This window comes from Poecilia mexicana, unplaced genomic scaffold (assembly GCF_051168715.1).
Source record: "Poecilia mexicana isolate PSO_F unplaced genomic scaffold, ASM5116871v1 scaffold_6, whole genome shotgun sequence".
NCBI lineage: Eukaryota > Metazoa > Chordata > Actinopteri > Cyprinodontiformes > Poeciliidae > Poecilia > Poecilia mexicana.
The window spans coordinates 12092179-12102327 of NW_028263375.1; the positions used below are offsets into that span (position 1 = coordinate 12092179).

The window sequence follows — 10149 nt, forward strand, 5'->3', positions numbered from 1 at the left end:
TTGGAGATTATTTTACCTCCATCATTCTGCTCGCTGTGTGTGGCGGCAAAATAAAGTTGTTTCCTCCTTCAGCCTAGTTTGTCACAGCTCCAGTTCATATTTGACCTGAGAAAATACACGTGCAAGGTGAGGTTACAGTAACTATTTTATTTTATTTTTTTGTAACTATTTACTCACTCGTGATGCTGGATACACATTTGCCTTTATACAAAAAGGCATCTCCTGTTTTTGAATAATGCCTAAGAGAAATTATTCCTTATATCTGAAAGAAAGAGTAAGTCAAGTATGTTCTATGATTTACTGCAGAGATTGTCTGTGCTGGCCAGTCCAAATATTGAGCATTATCAGAGTGTTGGCTAAGATTAATGGTCATTAGTCATTAGTCTTTTATGAGCAGATGAAAGATTACTTTTAAAAAGTCTTATGCAAATTAAAACACACACGCACGCACACACACAGTCAAAACATGTCTTTATGTCTTAATGTGGTTAGCAAAACTTTCAAGAATTGCAGGTGCTCACAATTTGATTGTTTCCTAACTTTTCTTCCGAAAGTGTGCTGTGGTCTGTTTTTCATCTCTTACCTTCCCTTTGGGGATCGTCCATGGTGTTTACTGTTTACATGTGTTGTAAACTCACCTCTACTGTTGTTGTGCATTGTGCTGCTCTGGTCTTTAGTTCTGCCAGCCCTCCGTGGAGACCAGGCATTTCCCTGATGTACGAGATAAAAGACAGAGCAAAATGCCCCTCATTTGGTCCCAGTTGGTTAAGTGTGTTCTGATCACTGCCAAGGTCTCAGAGAACATGAGCCACACAAAAGACCGTGCCTTGCAACCACCAGAGCCGGCAATATAAGGGGATTTGCATCAGTTAGCTGTCTCGCTCACTAACCCGAAGTGGTGTTTCAGAGGACATGAACAAGGAATTGATCCTAAGTTCAGAACTTTTCTTTTTTTTTTTATCTTTTTCTAAGCAGCTTCAGAAATTAATTGGGGACACGCAGCTCATGTGTTTTTATTTATATGTCACGTTAATTTACATAGATCAAAATTATGTCTGCAGAATGAATTGTAACCCATTCAATGCAGTCATTGCATTTCCACATTCAAAAGAGGTAAACATATGGAGAACGTCTTAGATTTATTTGCCAGGAGTCAAACGATTGACTCATAATCAGGAATTGTATTTATTAATAACCACATTAAGGTCTATTTGAAAATTATTTGAGTAAAATTAAATATGCAAAAAAAAAGTGAAATCAAATATATCTCTAAGTCTTATTTACTGTAGTGGTACGGGGTTTCTGAACAATAAATTAAATGTAAGCTGATTAAAATTCTACATAAGGTCTAAGGTATTCTTATCTCAGATAGAGAGAAACATCATCTTACTTCAATTAGTGGCTATGTAATCGTGGATTATTTAAAATATGTTTTTGATGTTTTAAATTAAAAAAAAAAGAAGAAGAAATCTAAACAATAGATCATTGTAAATTATTTTACTACTTCAAGGTCATAGACACAATAATATTTTAGTTTATTTTAGTTATATTCAAAGAAATTCAAAGGGTCTTGGAAGAGACCAGTTAAAATAGGTGAGAGGTCAGATCTGGGATGTTATGATCCAAGGTATTCGAGTTCGAACCAGTTTCTCTGCAGTAAGAGGAAAATGAAAAAATAAGAAAAGGAAGGTTAAAGGTTAAGCTTACAGCTTTGACCTCATAAGGATGTGATTTCACTTAAAGTGACCCCATATATTGATCCTCTTCCCACTGCTCTCATAATGTCTCACCTGTCAACTGGGAGGGTTAGGCGGCGCTTAATGACACGGTTCAAGGGAGTAAGTTCTCACCCACGACCCCTTTAAACTTAGTGTATCCTTATTAATATTGCTTCATCCTGTGATCTCTGACTCATTATGCATTTGAGCTGGTTTCTGTTCGTCACAAAGCCTTCCACCTCATTTTTATCCTCTGTGAATTAAAAGTCTGTATGTGGCTGACCTATGATAATTCATGCTTCGTCTTTCTTTTTCTTTTTTTTTTGCATTAAAGCCCTTTAATCTTTTTTCTTCACGAAGAAAGTTCACTCCTCTGTTGAGTTTGTTGTTAATATATTATGATCGGTCTTTGCTTAATATTGCATTATTCTCTCATTTTCAACAATATATACAGGAAATGGGAATTTGCATACTGTTCAAGTGAAACTAACTCATTATAAGGTAATAACATTTTCCGTAATTCCCCTAAATATTGATATGTAATCCGTGTCACTCTGTCTTTTATCTATTCTCCTTTTGAAATTTTTTTATTATTTTATTTTTTCCTCCCACCTTCATCTCTCCTGCTCTCGCTCCTTGATCCCTCCCTCTTTTTATATCTGTCAGCTGGCTAAGTATGGTGTGTAGTCTAATAGGAAGGTGTGTTTCAACAGAGTCATCTGTCACCAAAAGCTAAGCGATGAAAGGAAGAGTGAGATTTGTATCTTGCCTGTGATGAATTATGCGAGGAGGGGTCAGAGGGGTCTCTGCTTTGGTTACAGTCGACAGCACAAAGCACGGACCTCAGGTAGTGCGCTCATCAGTCCTGCTGTTTCTCACCATATGGAGTCAATGAACTGACACACCCCTACACACACACACTTATGTCCCACACACAGCAATATACCTAAATACACTTCTATATAAGCAGCAGATAAATGGACAGATGTTTCATACTGTGTAATAATATGATAGATAGATAGATAGATACCGTATTTTCCGCACTATAAGGCGCACCGGATTATAAGGCGCACCTTCAATGAATGGCCTATTTTAGGACTTTTTTCATACATTAGGCGCACCGCATTATAAGGCGCATAGAATAGACGCTTCATACTCTATTATTACACATCCACATTAATAAAGAAATGGTCCCCGAGTACTTTATATAGTAGGCTGGCCCAGTCGTTGTTTCACTCACGGTGTTGGTGTTGCGATATTATGCCCAACTGCTTTCTGGGTAACACAGACCAACCGACACGCTGCCGCTGCAGTCTCTGTCTCTCTTCCCCTGCCCCTCCCCCCCTTTAAATGTATTATCAAACTTTATTAACAAACCAGTGTTCTGACAACTATCCCAGCATGCACCGCGCACTACTTCTTCTACGGGGGAAAAAGAAGTTGGCGGCTGCTTACTGTAGTGGACCAACTACGTAAGCAGCCTACTGCATGTCTGTGTAAACATGACGTCTTTCATTTCGATCTGAGTTAATTAGCGTAGCATTTCTGCCGGATTTTCACAACATATCAGCCACGACAATGGACAGGGGAACCAACAGGTTCATGTCATCTTTTTTGGACGACATCAAGGTGTTTGAGCCACTGGATGCCTCCAACATTGTGCGCGTCACAGCTAAAAGCTACCGATAGATGAGGAAAACAGCAGATCCTCACACCCTCAGCATAAATATAGCTGTGGACAAGATCACTGATGCCTATTGTTCTTGCAAGGCTGGGTAAGTCGGCATTCATGGTTTTGATGGTCCACAATGTACATTAGCATATGTTTACTACTGTAGCTTGTGTTTGTGAGACGGTCACGCACGTGGTAGCTGCACTGTGACCTAAAATGGGCATTAGCCAATGAAACGGGGCCCCTGTGGTAAGGTCTGTTGCTGGACCTGTTGTGGCTCAATATTGGTCCATATATAAGGCGCACCGGATTATAAGGCGCACTGTCGGCTTTTGAGGAAATTGAAGGTTTTTAGGTGCGTCTTATAGTGCGGAAAATACGGTAGATAGATAGATAGATAGATAGATAGATAGATAGATAGATAGATAGATAGATAGATAGATAGAAACTAATGATGTCAATGCTGCTTACAAACAAATAATTAAGCATTTAATTAATACTTTGGCAAATATAAATATAAAATTAATAAAATAAGAAAGTCTCTGGTCATATATATATATATATATATATATATATATATATATATATATATATATATATATATATATATTTATTTATTTTATTTTATCTTTTTTTTTTTACTTTTTATGTCTTTCAGTGACTAATTGGGTGAAACTATTCCCAGACAAATTGAATTACTTGTTCCCGCCTCCGTCCAATTGAGATATCTGTTACAGATGATGTGCCATATAATGAATGCCTAATTTATGTAATTAGACCATTAAGCATAATCCGAGCATATGTTGTGAATGCCCCGAGGTGTTCTTCCAGGTAGGAGCCCCTCCTTCGGATTTGATCCAGAAACAGCTGATGGAAGAGACTGCCAAAAAAAAAAAAAAAACCTCTTTGGTCAATAAAATAAAAATAAATAAAAATAAAAAATAATAATAATATGTTAACGTTTCTGCATGCAAAAATCACGCTTTTATTTTGGTGAAAATTAAAGGTGGCCTTTAACTTTCTTATCACACAGGCTAAATTTGCTTTTGGAGGAGCTCTTGAGAGAACACTCTGGTTGCTAATTAATTGTCATTCTGCTGAATATTCATACCTTATGATCGGTGCGTCCTTAATTGCGCCGTAAAGCATCTCTGGGGGGCTGAAGCCACCCCGGACTTAATTAGAGACGGGCCTGTTGGATGCGTTTGCAGCAGACAACAAACTGCGCCGCTGCACGCTTTCTCTTGTACAGTGAACTCGCTTTCGACACAAAAGGCCATCAGAGCTCAGCCTCTGCTGCGGTGAGAATAAGAGCGAGCAGTCAGACACATTTATGGACGTTTTGCTCCGGATTTACGGGGAGTCCAAGTGGTTGTATTTAAATGTGAGTCTCTGCATTTTCCGTCATTTAATGTGTTTGCTTATCGGTTGGTTAATGACCTAAAATCTACATCGCCTGGAGTCTGGAGCGGAGTTTGACATATGTAGCAACCAGGAGCACCTTCCCACCTGGAACACACACACACACACACACACACACACACGCACGCACACAAACACACGCACGCACACGCACACACACTCACGCAGCCACACACACACACACACACACACGCACACACACACACACACACACACACACACACACACACACATATATGTATATATATATATATATATATATATATATATATATATAGTCTATTATTATTATTATTATTATTATTATTATTATTATTATTATTATTATTATTATAAATGGTAGCAGTATTTAACCACGTATCTAATTTGCAACTAAAGAATGTCCTACAACCTTCTTTATCATTCTGAACTTAAATTTGTCCTCCAATCATTTCCATGAATAGCAGTTCCTCTCCTCCTCGCTCTCCTTGGGTCTGGGTGGCAGCATATCTCAACTCGATTCAGTGTGACAATATTGTTTGGCTATCATTCGCTGCTTTAGGATGAATGGCATCGATCCTCTTTTAACAACATTTGTTTCCCATTGTGTTCTGCGGCGCAGCAGAGGAGGGCAGACGTGTGAAAGTGGCTGTTTGATTCTCTTTTTCATCCCCATGACCTCAGCTTTTGTGTCTCGTCACCCTGGGAATGTCACGCCTCACTACTCTACTTTAAGATGTTTCAAAAAGTGCCCTTTGTTTTCCTTCTTCTTCTTTTTTTTAAAGCTCACACAAAATTGTTCTTGTGCACCCCCCCACCTCCCTCACACCGCCACCCCCACCTCCTCCTGCTATAAAGGATACTTCAGACCGAGGCACGGTTCACAAGTGCAATGCAATTTGGCTTATCCCAACCTTTGTTCGGGTTTCTACAAATGACCAAACATAGTGCAGACTTGATCTACTGCTGCTTGAACTCGGGAGTTTGGAAGCTGCTAGGAAGAAAACCTATTCAGATTCAGAGTCATGGTGGTATTTTCAGTGTGTGCATTGGGCAGGGACAAAGGGTCCAACAATATCCCATAACCCTGGAGCTCAAAAAGCCACTGAGTTTGAGAGTGAGAGGAGTCAAAAAAAAATGGCTCTTGAAGCCTGCGTGGCTCTGTTGGTTAAAACAAGCGCCGCAGGTTAACTCGCAACGCGCAGACACAATTTCTGAAAATTGTAAACAAATAAAATTAAATCGGCGTGGAGCGTAGCTCTTCAAATCCCACACTAATATCACGTTCTAAAATGATGCATTTTCCACAGAACATGTGCACTTGCTGATTAATTTGACTGGGCCTTCATCGCGTCCAACAAATTCTCTGCAATTAATGGGAGTGAATAAACTGCCCGCCCTGCGCACTGCATGTTAGAAGATGTTTGGCACTCGGCAGAGTGTGGTCATTATCCGCAGTGTTTGAGTTGAGGGCGACAAGGCCACTTCCTTTCGGATAAAACCTTTTCAGCGGAACATTAACGTGAAATGACAGATGTTAAAAGCCAGTCTGCTGGAGTAAAACAGAAAAAAAGGAGCATAGCTACATGGTTTTTATCAAACTCAGCAAACAAATATAATTGCCTTAACTTAATTTGGGGAAACATGCTTTATTGCAAGTATTGTCCGTATTTTGTTTTTTCTCATTTTTTTAAAAAGATGAATTGCTTTACATATTTGTCCTGACTGATGATTTCAGATCGTTAATCAGTCCGGAGGACGCTCCTCTGCAGGTTTCTGGGTAAAAGTAGAGAGCTCGGTGCTCCCCCGCAAAGCGATTCTTGTCGTAATCCATCAGACTGGTGATGGGGTGCGCTGTGGGTTTATAGAGGCGGAGAAATTAGCATAAATTATGAGTAAATCTGGATGTGCGTGTGTGTGGTCCCCCGGCATTGCGAACCCTCCAAGCGTAAAAAGGTGGCCCTGCACGGCCAAAAAAGCTTGAATAGAACTTGGTTGAAAATAGCCTTCCCCATTTCGGGGCTTCGCATTCATATAATTGACTTATGGATATTTTATACAGTTTTCGCCACACCATCCTCGAGGGTTTTATTTGCATTCCTGAAGTACTTTTTGAATCTTCTTTTACATAAGCACAATGGAGCTGATTGCCTCATGAAGTTTCAGTTTGAACAGCGCTGCTTTGCTTTGTGTCGATGTTTTCAAATTCTTCCTTGCCTCTCTGCTCTGGGTGAAATTAGCTGAGAAAAACTAATAGTCAACAAACTTGCTCGTGGCAAATTATTTATTTTACATTGTCTGCAACATAGACATTTTTTATGGCAATTAAATGCATTTTTTTAACACTACATGCGATTGATTTAAAAATGCATACTTTATTACGCGTTTATTACAGCAAAATTGCAAAATGTAGTGTTCATTCATCAGCACACGAAAAAACATGGGTTAATTATAAATAAATTATGACATACCAAATACACCTAGTATTAGTTTAAATTCGGAGCGTTATGTCCGCAGAAGAGCGCATACCTTCACACACTGAGTGCCATCCGGTAACCGAGCCTCTTTCGCCCCCTTTTTCTGTCTTCAAATGGAAATGATTTCCATTGGCCCAAGGTGTCCGTGTAAATAGGTGTAAATGAAACCAGATTATGCCTTCCTTCCCAGCTCCCCTTCCTTCCCCTCCCCCCTCCCATGGCAATTGTCATGTGATAGCAAAGAGGTGGCACATTAATGGAGCGCCTCTACAGGGGTTCTTTTCTGCTCATGTCACTACATAAAACTATCAGATGGTTAGAGGAAGGCCATGGAGGCGCACGACAGCTAGTCTCTTCGAAGGGAAACCCCCAAATGAAGTCCATTTCGCAACCTTAACGGGACAGGCTGAGACGCTTTTCCGGAAAAGACGCTCCGTAAATGCGCCCCGTCCTTCTCCAGCGCGGAGCCGCTCAGAGACTGGCTTCTTTACGCGCACCGCAACTCCAGCTTTGCCAAGACTGAAACTTTCCTCGGCCGTCGTTTGCGTGACAAGAATCGAGTTTTCGTCGAGGAACCGAGGGAAGCTAAACTTTCTACTTTAACATTTCCATTGTGTTCATTTATTTTGTTTTTACGAAACATCGAGGATGCCTCGTCCGGGGAGAAACACGTACAGCGACCAGAAGCCACCTTACTCCTACATCTCTCTTACCGCCATGGCAATCCAGAGCTGCCCGGAGAAGATGCTGCCCCTCAGTGAAATTTACAAGTTCATCATGGATAGGTTCCCTTATTACAGAGAAAACACGCAGCGGTGGCAGAACTCTCTCCGACACAATCTGTCATTTAACGACTGTTTCATCAAAATCCCCCGGCGCCCTGACCAGCCTGGTAAGGGGAGCTTTTGGGCTCTGCACCCCAACTGCGGGGACATGTTCGAGAATGGAAGTTTTCTGAGGCGCCGCAAGAGATTCAAGGTGCTGGGAGCGGCAGACCACCTGGGCCCCACCAAGCAGTCAGATGCTGCGCATTACCTCCAGCAGCAAGCCAAGTTGAGACTGAGCGCTCTGGCGGCCACGGGCACGCACCTTCCCCAGATGTCATCGTACAACCTCGGAGTATCCCAGTCGTCCACCTTCAAGCACCCGTTCGCCATAGAGAACATCATCGCCCGGGAGTACAAGGTCCCCGGAAGCTTGGCGTTCTCCACCATGCAGTCCATGTCCGCCGGGTACCCGTTGCACAACCAACTCACGACGGCCTGGCCCCACATGTACAACAGCAGCGTGATCGACACGGCGGCCCCGATCTCCATGACGAGCAGCGACTACAGTGCGTACGGGGTGCCCTTAAAGTCGCTGTGTCACGGGGGACAGTCCTTACCGGCCATCCCCGTGCCGATCAAGCCCACCCCGACCTCCATGACGGGCTTTTCCGCGCTTCCGCCCCACATCCCCGCGTTCCTATCAAACTCTCCACAGTCTCTGAGCCCGACCTCCCCACAGACAGCGACGAGCCAAAGCAGCCCGGCGACCCCGAGCGAGACTCTGACAAGCCCCTCCACGCTGCAGTCCGTGGCCGTGCACTGATCGCCCGAACTTTTCCAGGCCCCACTCCCCTTATTACCAAAACCCAAAGTTTATATTTTCTGCAGTCGGATACTATCAAGGCGAGTTGAGGTTGCATATCGACTTATTTGTGTATGTGTTGAATGTGTCGCTTTAAATCGTGTCTAGTCTAGCACAGAACTGCACACGAACTATTGCTCTTGAACATATAAATTATTTGATAGTTCTATTTTTCAGTTTGTTGTGATACACGTAAGTGTTGATGATGGGGGCCACAGCAAAGGTGAACAGGGGTCGGGGTGCTTTTTTTTTTTTTTTGACAAGAACTCTGATTTGAACTTTTGCACCGTTTCCGTGGGACCACCATAATGTCAATAATATAACAAAGGGGGAAAAAAAGCTCCTTTTTGTTTGCTTTTAACGCTGGAATGATGGGTAAATGATAGGAGTAGTATTTAGATCCGTTCATACACCATTCCTGGAAAAAAAAAAATGAGACAGAAAGGTAAAAGTGAGTTCCGAAATGTTTACCCAAAAAACTGAAAGGTATAGATATTGTCATCCTCAAAAATGCAAGATGTGAACATTTGTTGTAAAATGCACTTTTTTTTAGTTTTACGTTTTAAATATCTATTTTACAGGAGTAAAAAAATGTTTTGTGAAGCATTTAATTTAAAAGCCGTGGTGACCATGTTTATCAGATGCTGTAAAATTTGTAATTTTTTTTAAGGTGAAGCATGCGTTCCTGAATTTGTACTGTTCCTGTTGGTGTTGCTATTGTTGTTGGTTTTTTATTTTTTTTTATTTTTTTTTGTCATTTTGTTTCACTCAAATTATAGTTATTTTCCCAGATTTTTTATTTTTTTTATTATTATTATTTTATTTTGCAAGCATGCGTGCTTTGGAAAAGTGTGCAAACAGTCTCCGATTAATTGGGGGAAATGGTCATCAAATTATTTTCTCATTAAAAATGAAGTAAACAATCACAAATGTTTCTGAAGGTTTAATCCAAAAAAGCTAGAAATTATTATTATTATTATTATTATTATTATTATTATTATTATTATACAATTCCAATTATCATTTTATTAAATTATTATTGAAAATAAAATAAGCGTATTAATAATAATAATAATAATAATAATAATAATAATAATAATAATAATAATTGTGAAAAGCAGGAAAGCCTTTAGTTCGGTGAAACTTGTGCAGTCGATTAGGATGCAGGGAGCTGAAACGCTCTGCTCACGGCGCAGACAACCAGCCTCATTCATCAAGCCGAGCCAAACGCTGTTGGGTCTCAGAGTAAACA

General features: G+C 40.8%; 1 protein-coding gene across 1 annotated transcript; it reads left to right on the forward strand.

Annotated features, from left to right (window-relative positions):
• The first annotated feature begins 7633 nt into the window (after positions 1-7633).
• On the forward strand, positions 7634-9941 carry foxb1a (forkhead box B1a). The gene has a single exon (XM_014990331.2). It carries the CDS (start codon positions 7917-7919, stop codon positions 8856-8858), a length of 942 nt encoding a protein of 313 aa, XP_014845817.1. The 5' UTR covers positions 7634-7916; the 3' UTR covers positions 8859-9941.
• Positions 9942-10149: the final 208 nt, after the last annotated feature.

Coding starts and splice junctions, on each gene's coding strand:
- foxb1a (XM_014990331.2), top strand. CDS start 7,917: ATGCCTCGTCCGGGGAGAAACACGTACAGCGACCAGAAGCCACCTTAC.